At 42.9% G+C, this 23,397-nt stretch overlaps 1 protein-coding gene across 1 annotated transcript; it reads left to right on the forward strand.

The window, feature by feature from the left end:
* The first annotated feature begins 16,917 nt into the window (after nt 1–16,917).
* On the forward strand, nt 16,918–20,885 carry LOC122638763 (protein ESKIMO 1-like). The gene is made up of 5 exons (XM_043831613.1): nt 16,918–17,165; nt 17,239–17,413; nt 18,615–18,799; nt 19,076–19,234; nt 20,524–20,885. Exons 1-5 carry the CDS (start codon nt 16,918–16,920, stop codon nt 20,858–20,860), a joined length of 1,104 nt encoding a protein of 367 aa, XP_043687548.1. The 3' UTR covers nt 20,861–20,885.
* Nucleotides 20,886–23,397: the final 2,512 nt, after the last annotated feature.

Genomic DNA, 23,397 nt, shown 5'->3' on the forward strand with positions numbered 1-23,397 from the left:
GAAGCGACTATCGGCAGATGAACGACTGGATCCATCTATCATGGTACCGCCCACCAGTCTGCCCAGTACAAACCCTGTGTAATGGCCTGAGCAAGCGAAGGCACGAATTTACTCTGTTTGCCTCCGCTCGGGGCCTGTTGCTCTCGGGTCTGTCCCAGAAATTGAACAGATGCAAGGGCGGACCCAAGAAGCACATCCGCCGGTGGATCCGCTCCCTTTTAGTTGTGCCTCAGGTTTTAAGTGGATCAACGATCGGATTCAACCGAGAAGTTTCGCTCGTGGGTCCGCTTGCTCTGCTTTTACCCTTTTGCCTGAATGGAGTCAGGGGTGGATTCACCTCTGCTGAGACCACCCGTGAGTCTGCTCGTGCTGTCTTGGTTGAAACTTGATTTTAACCTTGAGGGCCTAGCATAGGACCCTTCTATACTTGTTTTAATGATTTCTTTTGTATGGGTAGGCTGGTGCACCGGTGAGATTCATATAAACCACACTGGATGACACCCGATGCCCGGGGAGATTCATGCCAATCACGCCAGGCTACACCCATGTTAGGTGAGTGGGTTCTAGGTGACTTTGTTGGGTTTAAATATTATATAATTGTTAATATTAAGCATGCTATAGTATATTGATAAGCATGGTGCGCATTGCATTTGATTCGATTGTGAACTGTTGGGAATGTGATAGTATGCTCACCATTGTATCGAGCTACGGTGCCGGGTGTGCCTGTACCAGAACCCCAATTTATTTAATTATGAAAACTGTTATATGTTATCCTATTCTGTATGTGCGGTGCCGTGCTGGTACCCGGGTACTAGATGGAATGGGACGTTGATGCACCCGGAATACCTCTCGGGATGATAGAAACCTATATATAGTATATCTGCGGCTAGGATGCTTGTTCCCTTATGCTACGACCCTTACCAACAGGGGTTTATGTGTTGGATAGTCTGAGCACCTGCGGTCTGTGGAGGTGGAAGAGGCCAGGACAGGGGTAGTGATGGCTATCGGGGTTTGCCACTGGGTGGTCATGATGGCTTCTATTGGCACAGGTCCCCTCGTGATAATTGAGGTCTCACTGGGGCGATAGGATAAGTGACCCTCAGTGTTTCCCGAGTTATCACAGTAGCATATACTTGACCGATAGAATTGTGTACTAGGTGAAAAATGAATCTAACATTAGCATGCATCATTCTGTTTGATATTGATTGTGTGATGTGTGCGCATTCTCCTTTGCTCTCTCACTAGCTAGTGTAGCTGACCCCATTGTACAACCACTTTTAGTTTATATGCAGATAACCTCTTGACAAGCACCGTTGGATGCGGATCGAGTGGAGTTGATGACTGTGACTTGGATGTAGATGTACACCCAAGCGTTTGTGCCCTTGGGGCGATTGTTTATTATTTACTATTTAATTTTCAGTATTCATTCCACAACCATGTATAAACTGTATGTTTAATTATTAGGAGAGATTGAATGGTTACGAACACTGATATTGTACTATGTGTTATCATTAGAGAACCGATGCTCTATAATTTCACATATTTTAACTTAATTTTGCTTCCGCTAACTCTGTAATTGGAACAATTTATTCCTTTTGGTACGTTCCTTTCTGTCGTTATATGGTGATGACAGGGTGGACTATAGTTCGGGACACTGCATCTATGATCCTGGTAGGTGTTGGGAAGATGTGTGATTGCCCCAGTTATACCCCTATGTGGTAAAATATCTTACATCGGGATAGGGGGTGACAGTACGTCCTGCCAAAGACATTCCAGTATCAGCCCGGCCAGGCGATGCAACTGGAAGGAGACATGGACGAAGGGGACTCGCATCCAGAAATACTGGGGATAGAACTGGTGACCACTAAGGAACAGGACGAGAAGAGGGTAGACTGCGACGAGACAGGCCAACAAGGCCCAAAGGACAATGTCAGGACGGTCATCACCAGGGAAACAAAGTACAACTTTGACAATCCAATACCACGGGGTAAGATGGCCGACATATTCGAGGAGCCAACTCGCGAGATGATGCGGCATCTGAAGCCATTGTATATTCAGTCTCACATGGATGGCAAGCCCGTAGCCAGGGTTTTAGTTGACAATGGAGCAGCAGTGCATATCTTACCCTAAAAAATGATGAAATGTCTTGGCAGGGATGAGACCGATCTGCTACCCACTGATGTATCGGTCATGAACTTTCTGGGTGGTTCCACCAGGCCGAGAGGAGTACTCCCAATCGATCTGAAGGTGGGAGATCATATGTCCTTGATGGCCTTTTCTGTCATGGACGCCATAGCCAATTACAACGCCCTTTTAGGACGAGACTGGATCCATGCAAACTCATGCGTCCCATTATCTTTGCATCAGTTTTTGGTACTATGGCAAAAAGGGGGAAAGATTGAGTTGGTGATGGCCGATAACCGACCGTTCATGGTCGACGCCAGCCATCCAGAGGCTGCTTTGTATGACGGGTTCATAGGCCCTATTCAGTTCGCTGGAACAGATGAGCATGGGAGGCCTACGTCCTTGGTTACCTCGTCTATGGTCCTGCAAGAAGTTTTCCAGTTGAAGGGGCCACAGACAGAAGCTCTGCCGAATCTCGGGGAATGACGGAGGAAGACCAATCAAGATTATTTATGAAGATAAATCGAACGGTTATGGTAGACATAATGCGCCGGCTGGCGATCGCAAGCCTGGAGCAGAGGATGTCTCATGAAGCAAGCATGGTGGGCAAAATCTCGGCTAAGGAGCAAACGGTGGTTGGCCCTGAAGTTAGGCTGTAAGACCTGCCACCCGCACCACCGAAGATGGAAGAGACACTGGCGGAAGTCTAGGATCCGTCGATAGAGGTCGATTTAGGAACGGCCGAGGACCACCAGCCTATTTATGTTAGTGGTCTACTCCCACCCGAGTTAAGGGAGGATATTGTAAGTTTATTGAAAGAATTTAAAGATTATTTTGCTTGGGATTATTCAGAGATGTCTGGTCTAGACCAAAAGTTGGTTGAACATCGGTTGCCCATCAAAGATAACTACAGACCAATAAAGCAGCTGCCCAGACATATGGCACCGGATGTCGTCCTTAAAATCAAGGACGAAATCAAACGGTTGCCCAAGGCAGATTTCATCAGGACCACCAAGTATGTGGAATGGGTGTCGAACATAGTATCGGTCATGAAGAAAAATGGGAAGCTAAGAGTGTGCATCGACTTTAGAGACTTGAACAAGGCCACCCCCAAGGACGAGTACCCGATGCCAGTGGTCGACATGCTGGTTGACGTGGCCGTAAAGAATCACATCATGTCTTTTATGGATGGTCACGTCGGCTATAATCAGATCTTCATTGTGGAAGAGGATGTCCCAAAGATAGCCTTCCATTGCCCAAGCACTCTGGGGATGTATAAATGGTTAGTCATACTGTTAGGGCTAAAGAATGCCGGTGCCACTTACCAACGAGGGATGAACACGATTTTCCACAATATGATCGGCACCTTTGTTGAGGTCTATATTGATGACGTTGTGGTCAAATCAAAGCATGAGCACGAACACCTTGAGCACTTGAGAAGGGTGTTCTCCAGAATGAGGACTCACGGCCTGAAGATGAATCCATTAAAGTGTGCTTTCAGAGTGGCAGCCGGCAATTTCCTCGGATTCTTGGTTCATCAGAAAGGAGTTGAGGTGGACAAAAAAAAGGCCAAGGCCATCAGGACTCGAGGCTGCCTTTGAACAAAAAGGAGTTGCAGAAGTTTTTGGGGCAAGTGAACTTCCTCAGGCGCTTCATATCTAGCTCCGCAGGTCGGACAAAGATTTTCTCCTCGCTACTTAAGTTGAAAGCTGGCGAAGAGTTTAGATGGGATGGTGCTCACTAGGAGGCGTTTGACCAGATAAAGGCTTACCTAATAAGGCCCCCAGTTCTAATGCCTCCAAGAAAAGGGGTGCCTCTAAAATTGTATATATCCGCAGCAAAAGGTTCATTAGGGAGTCGAATCGCACAGCACAATGAGGCTGGGAAAGAACAGGCTATGTTCTACCTAAGCCGGGCCTTGATGGAAGTAGAACGGAAGTATACTGCCATTGAGAAGCTCTGCCTGGCGTTATTCTTCTCCTGCAGCAAGCTTAGGTACTATCTCTTGCCAGCCACTATAAATGTGGTTTGTTAAACCAACGTTGTCAAGTACATGCTCACGTGCCCAATTTCTAGGGGAAGGGTTCGAAAGTGGACTTTCGCTCTTACTGAGTTCGTCCTCCAGTATGTACCATAGAAAGCAGTCAAGGGGCAGGCTTTGGTAGACTTTCTTGCGGATCATCCTCCCATGGAGGCTGCCAGGGACATGATGGAGGTACCCTTCATCGGCCTGACACCATGGAAGCTTTTCTTCGATGGGTCCAAGACCGAGTAGGCCACCGGGGCAGGGGTTGTTTTGTGGTCACTAGAAGGGACAGAGACTCAAGTGGCCTTTTGGTTCGATTTCCCTTACTCAAACAACCAGGCTGAGTACTAGGCTCTCCTACTGGGGATGGGCCTACTTCTCGGCCTCAAGGCTGACACCGTGGAGATCATCGGAGACTCGCAGCTGGTAATCAAGCAGCTGGCCGGGGAATACCGGTGTGAGAGTGAGCACTTAGTGGAGTATCTGGCATAGGCCAAGAAGCTAATTGAGGGGTTCCAGGACGTGGTGGTTAGCCACATCCCATGGTCAAGGAATCAGGCCGCGAATGGGTTGGCCCAGGCAGCGTCTGGCATCGATCTGCCGGAAGGCAGTTTGGAGAAAACCATCATCATCAAAAGGTAAACACGGTCTGCTATCCATGAGGGCAGGGAAGACACGTAGCCTGATTGGCGAACGTCAATCGTCCAGTACTTGAGTAACCTTGGGCCAGGGTTTGACAGAAGGATCAGGGACAGGGCCACAGGGTACGTGTTGATTGGAGATGACCTTAATAAGAAGGGGAAGGATGATCTACTACTCAAATGTGTCAGTTTGAATGAGGTAACACTGGTCATGGCCGAGGTCCACGAAGGCATCTGTGGGGTGCACCAGGCTGGGCCTAAGATGAGATGGTTGATTCGGCGCTAAGGGTATTACTAGGCAACTATGACGGCAGACTGTGTCAGATATGCCAAAGGATGTTGGGCTTATTAGACCCATGGGCCAGTGCAGTGGTTACCAGCAACGGAGTTTAACCCAGTAGTCAAGCCATGACCATTCAGAGGATGGGGCTATGGACCTCATAGGGACGATTACCCCGTTAGCTACGCGGGGGCATTGCTTCATAATCATGGCCACTGACTATTTTACCAAGTGGGTTGAAGCTGTGCCAATGAAAGGAGTCAATCAGACCGAGGTCATCCAGTTCCTCAAAAGTCATATCGTCCATAGGTTCGGGCTTCTGGAGACTGTCATGTGCGACAATGGGAGCATTTTTATTGGAGATGAGGTGGTTGCATTTGCTGCTGAATTGGGAATAACGTTCACCCATTCCACCCCATACTATGCACAAGGCAATGGACAGGATGCAGGTTCAAAAGAAAAAGGTCGCATGCCATTTACAACAAGAGGATACGCCCAAAGTACTTCCAGGGGAAGGGGACATCGTCCCGAAGGCCATACTCCCAGCTTGGACCGAAGGACCACAGGACAGTTAGGCAAGTTTTCCCCAACATGGGAAGGACCATTTACAATTCCATTAGGGGTGCTCCGTGGTGGGGCTTACTGGTGGGCTACATGACTTGGAAGGGTGCATCCAGATCAGGCCGATCAATGGCAAGTTCCTTAAGATCTTCCATCCCACGATTTGGGACTTGGGGTGAATGGAGTAGGTATGGAACGTCCTAGAAGCAAGGTTGCGAATTGAAGGAAAAGCAGGCTTTACTCCTAAGGGAATCCAAACATGGCCTGGGTAGGCGGAACACAACAAAAGCCAAAAAGAAGCAAACAAAGTATCACTATTCTTCTAGAAAGGGGAGGGAAGGCACGCAGGCCTACTTGAAAAAGTCCTGGGGGGTGGATTCTTGGATTTCATTCCATTTCTTCTCTATCACTGCTAAGTGTTCATTGGCTACAGCCAAGTTGGTTTGTCAGATTAGTCTCAGTGCTTTCTGCTGCTTGGGTTGGGCTTTGGCTGAGGTCACCTCTACAGATACGGCCTCAGAACCGAGAAGTTTCTTCTTGACTTCCTGATCCAATTCGGCCCTCTCAGACCGAAGAGTGGCGAGCTGGGCTTCCAAACTTTGGATGTTCTGATCCATTCGGGCCAGTCGGTCTTGCCCTTCTCGTACTCTGTCTAGGATCATCTTAAGGTCATCCTATAGTTTCTGCAGTTTCTTGTCCAGGGCGTCGCTCTCTTTGAGAAGGGCTTCATAGGTCTGAACATTCTTGAGGGTAAAGGGGGCAGAGGTGGTCATGCCGAACATGAAGGCAATGACCCCGTCTAACCATTCTTTGACCAGGACAGGAAGGTCAGGTAGTGACAGCAGTATGCAAAGTGTTTTGATGATGGACGTCAGATTGCCTGCACTTATAGCCCAACGGAAGGGAGATTGTAGGAAGGACTGCAGGAGTGCTTTTGCCTCGGTCACCTGGGTAGGAACGGATCCAGGACCCGAGGCATCACCGATCTCCTTTTCATCCTCAGATGAGCTAAAATCGACTAGAAGGGCTTCCAGGCTTACAACCTGAAGGGAAGAACGTGTCAGCACTGACAAGACATGGGAATTAACGTTAGGGCTAAGGTGCGTGTACCGTGGGAGTCACTGCAGGAATAACATGGCATGGAGGGGAAGGAGGCTCCGGTTCATGTATCAGGGGTTTGGACCCACTAGGTTCGACCACATCATAGTTACCAGGTGCATCAGCGCCATTCTCTTCTTCTTCATTGCCACTTTTAGAGGCGTTGTTCGATTGCGAAGAGGATTCAGATTCTGAGGAGCTGGTGAGAATGACCTGAGGGGACTTTATAGCAGCAACTTGCTTCAGGCGTGCACTGGACCGAGTATGATCTTTCACCGAACGAGAGGTAACCGAAGGAGATGCTGCTATAGAGGCATGAGGCCTGGTGCTCACGGTCTGGTCTCCTTGGACAAACTTGGAAGAGAGGCCTGGTGTTGGCCGGCCTTGGATGGGCTGACACTTTTTAGTTTCTTACTTACTGGAGGGGGCTCGTCTGCAGAGTCTTCATCGTCCTCTGGAGTGGACCTATGGTCTCTTCGGGCTGACTGAGGATGTGGGCCGTGCTGAGGACTTAGCTGCGGTTACAAGAGGGTTGGTCAGTAAATAACAGACAAGTAGCAGAGCAAGGAAGGGCAAAAACATTACTTACCAGTGGCTTGCTTGGAAACTGACGCTTTCTTTCGCTTTGGGGCAGCAGTCTGATAACTGGTAGTACCTGAGGATGAGGGAGGGCACTTGTTGCTCTTGTGACAAGACCAGAGTGGGAGAAGAGAATTGAAGTATGTGCCCCACCAGGCCATAAAGTCATCGATCGTCGTGGGCTCCCTAATAAAGAACTACAGCTCGAACTGGGAAAGGACTAAGGCATTCATGGCCGAGGCATGGTGTATGTCGGTCATGTTCGAATAGACCATCCGATCTAGCCCGCAGTCCGTAATGGAGTAGTAATTTGGACAGGGAATTGCCTGGCAGAGGCCAAATTGGCAGGCACAGAATTGGGGGTTGTACATTTTGAAGCCACAGGTGTTGTTACCTGACGGCTCTAAAGCAACTCCGATGTGAAGATCTCGGCAAACTAAGAACTTGCCCCATAAAGCTGGGTCAGAGGTAGGACAATCAATGGCTAACGAGAGCCACTTAGGGATGGCCTCTTTCGTCTGAAAGGGGAGGAAGAAGCTGCCACTTGGTTCGGGCTCAAAGGAAGAGAAGAAGTCGTAATACTCCCGCAAGGGCTTCAGATCATGATGGGGGGACAATGCAAACAGATAACCAGCCACAGAATGGACCAAGAGTGGTGAGGGCACGGCATACAGCTCAATGAAGTAAGCGTGAAGCCACATCTGGAGGAGCCAGAGCGGGCCACCACCGTAATCAAAGTCGGACTCGGTAATGTCGTTGCAGCCCCGAAAGAGGGCGGCCAGAGTAAAAGAGGCTAGATCGACCACACGGCCTTGCCCCAGGGCGTTAGCCAAGCGTAGGTAGGTCTTTGAAACCTTGTTAGACCAAACACAGGCGACGTAACGACAGATCCAAAACAGAAAGAAGGCCGTAAGCTCCCAGGGAAAACGAAGCCACGGGTCTCCCGGTAGGCCCGTAGGTAGAAGCTGTAACTTGCAGACTTGGTAAATTCAAGGTCGTGGTGTATCTCAAACTCATGGTCATCAGTTAGGCCAGGGGATGAGCCATTGAACTCTTCCCCTTCGGCCTTCAGGCTGGTGAGGGCTCCGATGTCCAGGAGGGTTAGGGCTGCCATTTCAAAGCGAAAATGAAAGGTGTTTGTGGACCATGACCAGAACTGGAGCACAGCCTGGAGTAGGGGACGGTCGAGAGGAGCAGAGGTGGTTGAGAGTGAATGGCATGAAGGATGCCGAGTTTGATCAATAGTTCAGAGCGGTCGCGTACCACTCTATTTACCCAGGTTTTCCAATTCGGAAGGTACTGGGGCCATAAATGCCCAAAGGCCCTATCCTTGAGTTGTAGGGGGCCGACGATTGAAAGAACAGCTGTTCCCGCTCGTATTTCGGGAAGTTGGACAAACCATGGGGTTGGGAAGCAAAGGACGGGCCTAGTCTAAAGACAGAGGGCTCAGAGCAGGGGATCTGTACCTCGGTCAGGACTGAGGAGGGTAAGAGCGAGCACTTCCACGCCAGGAGGTCTTCCGCTTCTTCTACCACTGTTGGTTCTGTCTTCTTGGCCATGGCGTCAAGGAAGGGAGCTGGACGAAGACGAGAAAGAGAGAATGGGGGAGAAGATGGATGAAGGGCAATGAAGAATGAGAGGGATCGAGCAAAGGGGTTTCCGTTGAAGAACCCTCGATAATCAATAGGGGCTTTTAACGATGGGATGGAACTTGCGCCATCATTATGGTGGCAGGGTTTGAAATTCAAAACCCTAAGGCCCGAGAAGATGAAGCGACAAAGGGGTTCTTGCGTGAAGGATCAGCCAAAGGCAGCTGCCGTTTTGGCCTTTCCAACATAACCCCCATGGAGTTTGGGCCACGTGGCACTGCTCAGGGAGGTAGTGAGGGGCATTGTTTGTGGCCCAAACCACCTGGTTCTGATCAGGCTAGGCTAGGGAAGATCCAGGGCTTGACACTCGACGATGGGCCGAAAAGCGTGGGAGGGGGTCAGGACGTGGCTATACCCTGACAGTTAGGGGGGTGGCCCACATGTCAGAGGCACAGGCAACGCTGAACGCAGAACCGCGTCTCACGAGAAACTTGAATGAGGATGACGCTGGTGGACCCCGCCACTGCCTTAGCAACTGGAGGCAGAACAGGCTGGTGGTGTACGTGGCAACGCCTGATTGGAAGTAAGGAATCATGGACCGAGAAGAATGGCCCTGGCTGAAGCAGTTGCACAGACTGATAACCACTGGTGCTTATCTTATATAAGGAAGTCGACGGATTTGAGAAAGGACACAAAAACACACCTGACAACCAGCATCTATTTTATTCTCTTTGCATTTTACTTTTCCTTTGTTTCGTTTTGCGTTCTTTGTTGCTGTTCTTGTCACCATTTGGGGCTGAAGGGATGTATGGTCACGTACTAAGGACAACAAGGGTGTACGCACAAGGCTCACACTTGTATCTGGTATGATCGATTAATACATTTATTGTTATAGTTCATTATTGTTTGTGTCTTAAATCTCTCTCTTTTCATAGATCAATAGCAGTTCCTGTTGTAGTCCGTAGTTGTTGTCTTCACCCAAAAGACCTTAGAGCTACTCAGGTAGGAGGAAAACCTACCAGCCTGGTAAGGAGTCCGATTAGGCTGTTCTCAGCCTCGTTTGAACCTGTGCAAAGGTTCTGGCACGCCGGCACTATTTGCACCACGTGCGTATCCCCGCGTGTGAGTGTTTGGGATTTCTATCACCAACAGAATCCTTGTGATTTTAAAAGCATTACCTTAAAAAAAAATTTTAAATGGCATTGAATACGGTTCATATAAGTTACAATCCATTATCGCTCATATTTTCATCCAAAGACGCTGCTGAGATAGAAAAGGAAAGACACAGACGATTCGGACTTGTTGCCGATAAAAACTATGCAAAGATCTCGGCCTCAGGTAAATGAACTTACATACACCAAGAAAGGTTTAAAAGAAGGCCGAAGAAGACTCTGATAGATCCTCCGATGCCTAAGTTAGTTCTCAGAGCATTTAGTTCAGAGAGAAAAAGGCTAAGAGTTTGTAAGAACAAAGGGATATGTTTCCGTTTTTCAACCCCTTTACCTGGAATCAAGAGCCCGTATTTATAGCAAAACTTGGGACAAAGATTTGAGGATCCATCTCGACGTGTGGATGACAGACCCTAAGATTAGCATTAAATGTTTAAGCCAATCTATCTAAGGGAAGGTCCGTAATAAATGTTGATGTGCCCTGAAAGTCAAGCGCCCATGTCCTTCGATGAGCCTTGAAGATGCCCGGTATGAACTTCCTTTACACGTCACTGCATTGAGTCGTATTATTTGGCCATACCTTGAAGTAGATGAGACGCGTACAAAACAGGAGCGTATAACTCGTTGCTCCAATCTTTAACTATAAATGCACCTATAGTCCATACCTCTGCTTTATTTACAGATATGAATCTATATCTTCTAGAGCAGTAGTCCCATAATTATGAGGCTAGCTGATAATCACATAGCGGAGTTAGTAAATATCTAGTAAATAACATCGCTTGCTCCATTATCGCCACATGTCAATCATCTGATGATGGGGTTACTTTATGGTATATCATATGCCCCCTACTCATTAGGGCCTAAGAAGGTTCTTGGGAGTAGATCTGACGTGGATGGTAAGGTCGAATATTGCATATTTCATCTGTATATTCCAGATTGTGTTGGAACATGTTATACACTCTACATCAGGGGAATGTAGAGTGTATACACCAGTGAGTGCAATGAGGATCGAACGATTGGAGCTATCTGGCACATGCCCCAAGGACAGCTCCAACCGTCCGATCCTCACTGCACTCATTGGTGGGCTGGAGAGGACTTTTACACTAGGAAAATACCCCCATAGAATTTTACCAGTCATAATCTTGTCATTTATAAATTTACATAATACTCAATGATAGATGCCCTAAGGTTTATTAGGCACTTTATAAATCTAGGCATGTCGCTAGGTTGCCCAGCATATGTCATCGTCTTTCCTCCCTCTTTGAAAAAGACCCCCTTGTCCTCCTGTGTTTAGACCTATGAATAGTGTATACTGCTAGTTTACCGAATACGGCATACCCAACCCTTCCCCCCCCCCAAAAAAAATATTCTCCTTTTATATTTCTAGTTTCTCCTGCTCCTTTGATTAAGTCAACCCCAAGCACTAATATTTAATTAGAACTAATGTTTAACCTTTAAAAATTAATATTTTTTTTTATAAAAAAAATAGTACAATGGTCATATATTGGGAATGAATATTAAATGGGAAAAGGTTAGGCACTTGTGTCTATCCCTCCCCCTTTGAAATGACTCTCCTGCCTCTCCTATATGATGATCCATCCTATGCCCCCACTGATGCTGCCCGCTTGTTTACCGTACCTAGATGGTGTGCCCATCCTCTCCCATATTTTATTATTTATATACTTTTAAATAGATATTTAGTTTTTACCAAAAAAAAAAATAGATATTTAGTTAATTACTCGTATGGATATTTAGTTATGTTACATATAAAATTCTTTCTAAACTAATAGCTACTCGTCTAAAAACCATTCTTCACTCTTTTATCTCTCCGTATCAGGCAGCTTTTATACCTGGCAGACAAATTACAGACAACATCATTATTGCTCAGGAAATCTTCCATTTTCTTAACCGTACCTATGGTAAGACTCGTTTTGTGGCAATAAAAATCGATATGTCCAAGGCTTATGACAAGATTGAGTGGGACTTTCTTTTATCTATTTTTAACTTTCTTGGTTTTGGGGAGAAATGGGTAACTCTTATTCGTACCTTAATCTCTTCTACCACCTTTTCAATCAAATTGGATGGGAGTCCTTTTGAGTTCTTTCACGCCACTAGAGGCCTGCGTCAAGGTTGTCCTCTTAGCCCTTATCTCTTTCTTGTTGCTATGGAGGTTCTTTCTCAGCTTTTATCTGCTTATAGGGATTTGAATTTGTTTCATGGGGTTAAAATTTCCAGATCTGCTCCTGAGGTCACTCACCTCCTTTTTGCTGATGATATATTTATTTTTTGTCCTGCTACCTCTGAGGATTTATTAACCATTAAGGCCATTTTGGACTTGTTTTCTGATGTATCGGGACAGCAGATAAACCTTTCTAAAAGCAGCATCCATTTTAGTAAAAATGTCTCTACTGCTTCTAGACTTTCTCTTTCCACTCTCCTTGGTATTAAGGAAATGCTTAAGGATTCTGTATATTTGGGAACTAACTTATTTCATGGCAGGTCTAAACATAGGGAGCTGGAGGGGGTGCTTGCTAGAATGCAAAAAAAGCTTGCATCTTGGAAAGCCAATCTTTTAACTTACGCTAGGCGCAGTATACTTATCAAATTTGTGCTGGCTGCGACATCGGCTTTCTTAATGAACTGTTTTCGGTTTCCTTTGATAACATGCCATAGAATTGATTCCTTATGTCTTAATTTTTGGCTAGGTAAAGGTAAAAGCTCTAAGAAAAAGTCTACTCTTATTTCTTGGGATAAAATGTGCATTCCCATGTCCTCTGGGGGACTTGGTTTTCGTAAGGCAGAAGTTCATAACAATGCCCTGTTGATCAAGCTGGGGTGGAGATTGATTACTGAGCCTTCTTCTTTATGGGCCTGGTTACTCAAAGCCAAATATTTCCACAACCATTCTCTTTTCGATCCCTCTGTAAGAACCAAGAAGGGTTCATGGGTGTGGAATAGCATCTCACATGTTATACCAAAGCTGGAAAAAATGGTGATTAAAAAACTCGGAAATGGGTCCTCTACCTATTTCTGGGTTGATAGGTGGGTCCCTGGCTTGACAGGTAATCTCTCTGAATTATCTCCTGACCCCATTTCTCCTATTGACAATACTAAACTTGTTAAATATTTTTTGCAAGATAACCATTGGAACTCTAGTCTTCTTAATTCTTACATCTCTTCTTCTATCTCTACCCTAATACAATCTATTGATATTTCTGATTCTAATGACAAGTGGTGGTGCATCAAAACTACGAATGGCATCTTAATCACCAAATTAGCTGCCCAGGAACTCAACTCTCACTGTTCTAATATTTCTAATGTTGACTTTTCTTGGTGGAAATTCTTTTGGAAAATTCAGATTCATCCTAAATTTAAATTTATCATGTGGCGTTTGTTAAATGCAAGAATACCTACTTAGGCTACTCTCTCGAAATGGCTCCAGATTGACACCACCTGTGCTTTATGTGGAACTGGTATTGAATCATCATAGCACCTTTTCCTTTCTTGTGATTGGGTCAAACACATTTGGGCGGGAGGTCCTTTGGGGCTGAGAACCGACCATCTATCCTTGGCTGACATGAAATCAATCTGCCTGTCGTTTTTTCTCCATTTCAAGTCAGACAGACCTCTACTTATCTGGTTTTTTATTGTCTTCTCTATTACTTGTTATTTTATCTGGGCTCTTAGAAATAGGGTAGTGGTGGCCGGCGAAAAGCCTGGTCCTTTGTGGGTTTTAAAGAATATTCAACAATGGATTTCGGATCTGAACATATCTCCCCCCACTTCTCCATCCTTGAATGTAATAGACAACTTTGATCCCCTATCACCTTCTTCTTCCTCTTTTAAACTACCTTTGTTTAACTCTCCTGTTTTAATTTGTGCAGGATACTCTAGTGCTGGACTAACTACAGTTGGATGGTCCTACTTCTTTTTGATTGACAGCAGACTAAAGTTTTTTGATATAGGAACTCTTCCACAATCATCGGAATTAGCGGCCGTTCTTTTTGCTCTCCAGAGAGGTTGTGACCGTGCTGCCTATATTGGGTTGAAGATTAAAGAAGTTTGGGTTAACCACAAGCTGGTTGCGAATACTCTTCCATCTCCAACCAAATGCCCATGACGATAGGTTTTCTTCAAAGATTCTTTATATATTTCTGACCGTACTCAAGATGTGAACTTTTCTAATTCTGGGGATAGGTTTTGTCTAACTTTGGCTAGGAATTTGGCACGGAATGCCTGCTAAAAGGACATAACTTCTACTGTATTTTCTCCTACTGTTTAATTACACTTTTCATTTTTTCATCAAAAAAAAAAAAAAAACAAAAGAGTTTGAAATTTTGGGCACTGTAATAGTGTCTTGAAAACTGATTAAGACCTGGAGTCGTCCCACGCATAAATAAACAATCTTGAATCTCAAGTTCAGAACTGATTAGAAGCTTCTTCCATTCCGAGAAGGATCACGAGGTGACTTCTTTTAGAGGGCGTAAATGACACTGTTGGGAAAAGTTCCAGAAGATATTTTGGTACAAAGATAAGAAAGAGGATTCTCTGTTTGCCTGCGTAAACTTTGCACCAGCGTAGGACCAATCACAACAAATCCGGATCAGCTACCCACATGGGGACGGGTGGGGACAGATCTGACCCCTCCATGGGGCATGGGTCCCACATCCTAGAGGCAGGTCCCACACCCCCATGGAGGGTTCAGATCTATCTCCACCCGTCCCCATGTGGGTAGCAAAGCTGAACACAATCACAACATGTGTGGGGCATCAACATGAGTGAGATTTTTTGCATTAAGGGAGATGGGGTGACCATTTTATTCTCCCTTTATATTTGGGTTCAAGGGTGATGCTGTCAAGAAGGGTTCTTTTCCCCTAAAATAATTACTCAAAGGGTCATTCTCTATGTAACCACGCTTGGTTAACATCTTTTTACCTATAAAACATTTTTTCCATATATATACCCCTAGGGGAAAAAGGAGCATACGTGGGAGCATGGTCCTTAAGCTCAGATACATTATGTGGCAAAATGACCACCCCACCCCCCACCCCAATGAAGAGCAAAAATCCATCCTTATTGATGCTTTCGTCTACGCTCCAATTGACCCCCACGCTAGCACGCTTTCGGACAGAAAACTCTTCCCCATACCGCTATCAGCAATTTGTTCGACCTATCTGACACAACCCTTGTGCCTTGTTGTTGTTGAGGCCGGCTCAGGTTCAAGTATGAGAATGTTCTCGTATGCCTACAAACCATCCAAATGGAATTAGGGGTGAAACAGGCCTAGGTTGGGCCGAGTTTTTTAAAACCCTAGCCCAACCCTGAGTTCTCTTAGCTCAACCCAAGCCCAACCTGGCCCTAGGTCAAGTTGCGATATCTCAGCCCAGGCCCAACCCTGTCGGGCTCAGCCCAGCCCAACCCTGATTGACCTTGATCGGGCCAGGTTGGGCTAGGTTGACCCTGATTGATCAGTCTCATGTGATTGAGTATTGATTTGTTTCATACTCAATTGACTATTAAGCTTTTCTTTGAGTTAAAAAACTTAGTCCAATCTTAAAATTTAAAATACTATAATTAGCTTTTTTTGGTAAACCAAGAGATAATTAGATACTAAACAAAAATTATAAAATGTAATCAATAAATTGTAAAGCATAACCCGGGTTGGACTCAGTCTGAGGCCTCAACCTTGGCCCAGCCCGACCCTAACCCTGGGCCTAAAAATTTCAACCCTAACTCGCCCTCAAGGTTGAAAAACCCAGCCCAAACTCTGTTTGAGCTCAGGGTGGGCTCGGACCGACAAAGCCAAACTTACACCCCTAGATGAAATCTAGAAGAGTAGAGTGGATTCCATCTGGATAGCTTGCAGGCAGGAGTACGAGAATGTTCTTATACACAAACCTAAGCCGAGTCCGTTGTTTTACAGTATTATCCATGAATGTTAATTGTCCAATATCATTAAATAAGGGATGTATTTGATATAAAAAAGATATGAGTACGGCTCTGTGGCAGGGGGAATGCAGAACAAGTAATAGTGATTAATCTTTTTAATGTGTCTTATTTATCATGTTTAATCAATTACTAATATTCTCTTAATCTTTCGTAATCATGTAGAGCCAAACCGTTATGATGGAGAGAGAGAGAGAGAGAACCCTTAAATGATTATAATCTGCTACAGCCCATCTTTCCTTATGATGCAGTTCGAAAGTAACATGTCTTTCGGTTAATGATAGCGAGAGAGAGAAAGAGAAAGAAAGTTCTTAAACGACTAAAATCTGTTACATCCCTTGTTCATTGCCGTATTGCATGCACCTAAGCTTGATAGGTTAATCAAAAACAGTAACACCTTCAATGAACACATTAATTAATTACATGGCTAGTTTTAGTAGTTCATTCATAGCTGGTCCAAGGGTTAGCTAACCTAACTTATCTTTTTCTAGTTTTTTAACTACTTCACTCTTGACCATTAACCAACCCAAGTTTTTTTGAACTTTTTTGAGTTTCTAGAATTTAGTTTACATTTAGAAAGAAGTTTGTTTAGTAGTACTAAAAATCCTTGAAATCCATTTTATCTAACTCAACTCAAGGTACAATATTACTATATTTTCCTTCTTTCTGGTAACAAGTGGTTATAACCTTAGTTTAAACCAGCAAAGAAATAACAAGCTAGCTATAGAGCTTTCCTTACCCCTTCTCTATCCTATTCTACCCATCAATGGAGAAGAGCATCACTTCCATTAACAAACAATGGATATTCTGTACATTTGCTAGCTTCTTAGGTTGCTTCATTCTCATATTATATCTTAGCCATGGACACAACAAACAGAATCTCTCAGATCTCCAAGAAGTAAGAATGTCTTCAATGGTGGAGTCTTCAAGACAATTTGATGGGTTTGAAGAAGATGAAAGTTTGATGAATGTAACACAAAGAAAGTGTGACATTTTTAATGGAAAATGGGTTTATGATTCTAACACATACCCACTTTATAAAGCAACCCAATGTCCATTCCTGAGTGATCAAGTGAGTTGTAGAAGGAATGGGAGACCAGATTTTGATTATGAGAAATGGAGATGGGAACCTCAAGATTGTGAGATTCCTAGGTAAGCAAGTAATTAAGAGTTTCAAGTTTTTATGTTGAAAGATTAAATATGAATAAGGTTTTGTTTGATACAGGTTCAATGGAATAGAAATGTTGGAGAGACTAAGGGGGAAGAGGGTTATCATAGCTGGAGACTCCATCAACAGAAACCAATGGGAATCACTCTCTTGCTTGCTATACTCTGCAATCCCTCCCTCAGATGCTGAGGTAAAAGTAAGAAGTGGTGTCTATAAGGTCTTCAGAGCCAAGGTAAAAGATCAAACTCATACTTTGCTTCCATCTTCTTTTTGGTCTCTTTCTTAATTTCTCTGTTTAAGCTTTATTCTGTTCTGCAATGCTGTCTAGATTTCAGTGCTACAGAGACTTTTATAGATATATGCTTTAAGGTGTGACTTGGGTACCAAACATCCCATCTTTTTGGTTTGAATCAGGAATTCAACTCACCAGTTCATGTTAGAAATCTTGCTTAGGCAGTTGGATGACCAGTGACCTTACATATTCTAACATCCCATCTTTAAGGTGTACTATTAACAATTTTCCTCCAATCAAGCTCAATTACTGTCTTAAGATTTTTCCAAGATGGAGACTTTTAGATCTAAGCTTGTGATAGAAAATTTTATTAAAACTTTGAATCAGAGTTTAAGTAATTTTTCATAGTTACTTTTTTACTAAAATTTGGCCATTCAGATGTCTATGGGGTACTCTTATCGCATGGATTAATTAACTCATGTATTACCAGGTGGCATATAGTGAAGTGTTATACTTCACCAGGCACAGTAACGCCTAGAAGGACCGTTTTTATGGGTTTTCTTTCCCATCCGTATGCCTAGTGAAGTGTAACGCTGCACTATTTGCCACATAACGATACATGGGTTAGTCCATGTGACAGGAAACCAGGCAAGCATTTCCTTCTTACAATTTTAACTTAAAATGAGTAAAGGAAGTAGCTAAAATTTAAAAAAATGCCATTTTGTATTTTATATTCATCTTCATTAATAGAATTTTTAAAATTTTACTAAAACTTTGTATAACAGTTTAAGCAACTTTCCTTGCTTACTTTGGAGGATATCTTTCTCTCCTCCAGTTCCATGCCCAACCCAGTTCCCCAGTCCCCTTAAAAAGGGGGCGCAAAGACCACCCTACCCCTACCCGAACACTCTACCCAGGTAAGGTCCACCCCCACCCCTTATTAGAGGGACTGAGGAACTGGAGGAGATAACTTTCTTACTTTTGGACTAAAATTTGGTCATTGAGATTTACATGGGTTACTCTATCGCATGGACTAACTCATGTATTGCCAATTGACAAATAATGAAGTGTTACACTTCACTAGGCATAGTGACACCTGCAAGGAGTGAATTATGTGATCATGTGAAGAGAATGAGTCAAGGTCATGAGTGTATAGTTATGTTGTTTTTGGTAGCCTCAAAATTTATTGCTACCATTACAGGAATATAACTGTTCTATAGAGTTCTATTGGAGCCCATTTCTAGTTCAACTTGATGAGACATCAGAAAAGGGTAGAAGAGTTCTAAAGCTTGACACAATGGCGTCCTCTGCACGTCAATGGAAAGGAGCTGACATAATGGTGTTCAACACTGGTCATTGGTGGGTTCACCATGGAAAGCTGCAAATGTAAGTGATGGGTGTGGCTTTATCACCTTGGCCTGCTTTCCTTTCATGATTCTAATCTCCAAACAAAGTCAAAAAGTATTTCCAAAGAACAACAATTAATTAAAAAGAAAACTTGCCTGTTTATATAGTTGGCCAACTTAGAAGACCATAGAAACCAACTATTTAAGATATGTTTTTCCATACAGTTTTGGAGGTCTTTAAGGCTTTAAAACATGTTCAATTAAGTTTTGAAACAATGACTGAAGAAGGGCTTATGGATTTTTCATCGCAATGCAGGTGGGATTTCCTTAAATTCAAAGGCAAATTGATGAAAGATCTTGAAGTAGAGAAAGCATTTGAGATAGGCATGAAGACATGGGCCCATTGGATCGATCGCAATGTCGATTCTACGAAGACAACTGTGTTTTTCAGGAGCATATCACCTGAACATAAACTGTAAGCAATCTTACTTAACTTCTTCCCGCTCCATAGCCACAACTCATAAGGCAACAAATTTTTTTTTTTTTTTTTTCCGGTCTATCCTAATCTAGCTAAAAAGGAAAATCTAAGACAAGCCAACAGAAACCTATAACTACATAAGGCGATTTCTGGAATGAACAATTACCCAAAAACAAATTACCAATCTTCGAAGTCATAACCTTAAAGCAAAAGCTAAGAAAATCAAGTTTACAGTTAAGAGTAATTTATAGTTACTAAAGGGAGTGTCACACCTTTATAGGTGTCTTTAGAATTCCACACCTTTATTTAATTTGCCTCTTATTCTATTTCTAAAAGCATTTAATTCAATTATTTTGACAAGCATAAATCTATCACCTCATGTAGGACCTGTATTACATGTTTCATTGAATGATTTCAACATTTTGTAAAACTTTTTTTTTTTCATTTAATTGCCTCTTGTCTTATTTCCAAAAATGTTAATTAGTTTTTTTTAAGGAGGGTGAATCTATTAATTTACATAGGAACTTCATTATATCTTGCCTTGAATAACTCTAACTTTTGCAAAACCCTTCTTTCCCCTACATGTATTGTTTTAAATAAGTTTTTGACATAAAACAAAAGGCCAAAAAAAAAAAAAAAAAATAGGGATGGTAATAAACTTTTTTTGTTTTTTAGGTGAGCAATTCTCTATGGGGGGAGCATGGTCCCTGTACGTGCAGGGACCAATGAGAGTGCAAGCGAAAGCATTATGGGGATAGGATTTCTGCCTTTCATAGAGGGTGGGCCAGTTATTTTACCCCAACTACGTTTGGGTGTGGGCAGTACACTCTCGACAGAGATTTTTTCTCTTTTTATTTTTATTTTTTTTGGTTAATAAGTTGTAAAATCTTTTTTTTTCAAGGATAAAAAACACTAACCGGTCACACAACGTAGTGTGTATCTGCACCTAGACCATGTGCCAAATGACCGTCGCACCCCCCTGAAAAAGCGAAAAGAACCAGGGGTGTGCTGATCATTTCGCATGCGGTAGTGTCTTGGCATAGGTACACGCCGCACTGCACGACTGGTTAGCATTTTTTCCTTTTTTGGTTTGGTAGAAAAATTATAAATCTAGTCACATCTTAAGGGGTAGTCAATCACAAAATCCCTACCAGAAATCTTTGGGTTAGACCTGCATGATCAATGGCCTATTACTCTTCATCGTGGAATATTTTGATACTATATATATATATATATATATATATATATATATATATTAAATCTTATAGGGAACCTTGAAATTGCAGGGGGAAGCAATGGTGTCACAATCAAACCCAACTGATAATGGATGAATCCTATATTGAATCGTTTCCAAGACCCATTATAGGGATTGTTGAGAAAACAATCCAAGAGATGAGGACACCAGTTAAATATTTGAACATCACAAGACTCTCTCAATATCGTAAAGATGCCCATCCAATGGTGTACACATCGAAGCAAGGGAAGCTATTGACGGAGAAGCAGAGGAAGCAACCGCAGGTTTATGGAGACTGTAGCCACTGGTGCCTGCCTGGACTGCCTGATACATGGAACGTGCTATTGTATACCTTAACCCTCCTTGAGAACCCAAGGGAGACTTTATAGTTCCAATATCATCTTTTTTTCTTCTTTTTTTTGGGTTGGGGGGCGTGGGGGGCGGGTGTTAAGAAAACACTAAGCCGTTGTGTAGTCCTTGCATCAGCACGGTAACTAATGAAAATGCGCACATAAGCATTAGTAAGGGGGACGGGACTGATAACATTCATGTATATGACATTTGTGTTGGTCTATGTTAGAAAGGGCTCACATATCTTATTAATCAAATTTCATCAGAAAATTTGAGTTAAAAGAATATGCAAAATTATAGAACTACAAATATTCAGTTCCAAACCGATTTAAATTCAGAATAAAATCGTAAGCCGAATAAAAATCGAATCGAACTCCAGTTGGATTAATCCAAAACCATTACACCTGTAAAAATTCTTTGATTTCGAGAGTTAAAATTTTTTATGTGTTTATATAGTGTTGAATATGATTGTAGTTAGCCTTTAAAGACAACCCAATGATTTTGTAAATTTCATCTTACTAAATGGTATGGAATTATAGAACTTATGAAACCATATATTCAAACCCAGACCGAATCCAAACTTGATAACCAAACCCAATTCAGATTGGATAACCAAATTGAAATATTAGTTCGTTACGGTTTATACCTATTTCATGATCAACCAAATCAAAATCAAACCATTTAGCCCAAACCAAGGTCTAAAAAATCAGAATTGGTAGATTGGAAATCAGCCATGACCAATCCCCATTCTTATTGTTCCAAATCGGGCAATCCGGATTGACTGATCCAACCAATTCAGCTAATTCGGTCGATAAAAATCCAATGGACACATGTTAAAACATGTGATTAAAAAAAATAAAGTTGACGGAAGGGGAAGTAGAGAGAGAGAGAGAGCCAACCAGTTTTGTTTATGTATTGGTTAAAATCCTCTGCAATTCCTTCTTCTTCCAGTGCCTTGTAATTCAGGCCTGAGAGCTCGATATATGAAAGATGTTTTCATCCAACGATGCAAGTTCGATTGATCCAAACACAACCCAATATAAAAAGACTGTCGCACCCCTCTTGAAAGATGGAAAGGTCTAGAGGTAAGAAATCCTCTATAACACGGGCTCATTCATGTGCCGGCATGACAACTTGAGTTTGAGTTTAGTGAATGTTTAAACATTTTTCAATAAAAATAAAAAAGTCCATGGCACTCATGTCACACATCCATCTTCTCTGTTTTAATGAAGAGAAGTGAATTACTTCAATTTCAAAGACATTAGTATATTGTTTACCATGATAACTCGTGTCACAATCATAGATATAAAACTCAAATCAGATTCCGCAGAATCGATCAATTCAACTTGGAATCAAACCAGTATGTACTCTATGCATATTTAGTCAGTTAATCTAACTGATTCCAACCGATTGCGAAAACATTTGAATCAAAATCGATAGAGACCAATCCCATATCCGATTCCAAATTTTAAAACCTTCCAGACATCAACAATGGTATCTCCTCCGAGCATAAGTTCTGAGGCATGGACGCTATGTTTGTGTCCCATGAGACTTTTGTTCCTGTTCACACAAATGAAGATCATGTCTACCAATCGCCTCTAAGGTGATTCGGCACCACTCCAGTATCACCCACCCCTCATGGGTTAGACTAGGATTTGAATCACTAGGACTTCATACCACCGTGTGGCACATGCAATGGTCCACATAAAAACTCAGATTCTATTCACACCCTTCCAAGTAACAGAGTAGCAGGCCCCACCCAAGGTTTTAAAATGTGGAATCAGACAGGGAGCAATCAAATGGAATCGGCCTTCAAGAACCCTAGAATCGATTCACAGATCCAAAAACAGAGAAATTTCAAGGGTTATTGGTGTGAATCAGCCATTTCGGATCAGTCCAAATCAGAATCTGTCCCAACAAACAGCAACAAGGGGGTGAGGAAGAAAAATATTTCTGTTCATTATTCATTGGCTCTATTTGGCTGCAATGGAAATTGAAGGAAAGGGAAGGAAAGTAAAATTTTCAAATCTAACAAGGGAACTTTTGCAATCATTACCTTGCATGTTACGTCAATAACTCCAAATCATTTCGACTGTGTTTGGTATGCATTCTTGGTCGATTTCGCATAACAACTATTTTATCATCCAAGAATGCAAAATCCACCTAGAATACATACCAAACACTGCCTTCATATTTGATTATTAAATTTCACTTTATTGTGCATCTAAATCCCTCAGATTTGAAAAGTGAAATAAAAACTAAATCTAAAAAATGTCATTACTAAATATGATAAAACATTTAAGGGAAATAATTTTCTGTCCGGGAGTGTGGCCTATGCTAGCACTCCCATGTGTCTATCTCTATCCTCCTCATAACAAGGGGGTAGAGGTGTCTTTTCAAATGAGGAGAGAGATAGACTCATGGGAGTGCTGGCATAGGCCACACTCCTAGACAGAGTTCTTTTTCCCAACATTTAAATAATTTATACAATCATGCTGGGTAATGATCACAAGAGTTTCCCTCCTAGGTTTAAAATATTTCACTTCCCTTCCCTTCAATTTCCCTTGCAACCAAA

Source organism: Telopea speciosissima, chromosome 9 (assembly GCF_018873765.1).
Source record: "Telopea speciosissima isolate NSW1024214 ecotype Mountain lineage chromosome 9, Tspe_v1, whole genome shotgun sequence".
Classification (NCBI taxonomy): domain Eukaryota; kingdom Viridiplantae; phylum Streptophyta; class Magnoliopsida; order Proteales; family Proteaceae; genus Telopea; species Telopea speciosissima.

What these genes read in the sequence shown, in the direction of transcription:
- LOC122638763 (XM_043831613.1), top strand. Translation starts at nt 16,918, where the DNA reads ATGTCTTCAATGGTGGAGTCTTCAAGACAATTTGATGGGTTTGAAGAA. An exon ending in CAAGATTGTGAGATTCCTAG is followed by an intron (nt 17,166 to 17,238) that starts GTAAGCAAGTAA and finishes TGTTTGATACAG; the next exon opens with GTTCAATGGAATAGAAATGT. An exon ending in ATATCACCTGAACATAAACT is followed by an intron (nt 19,235 to 20,523) that starts GTAAGCAATCTT and finishes TTGAAATTGCAG; the next exon opens with GGGGAAGCAATGGTGTCACA.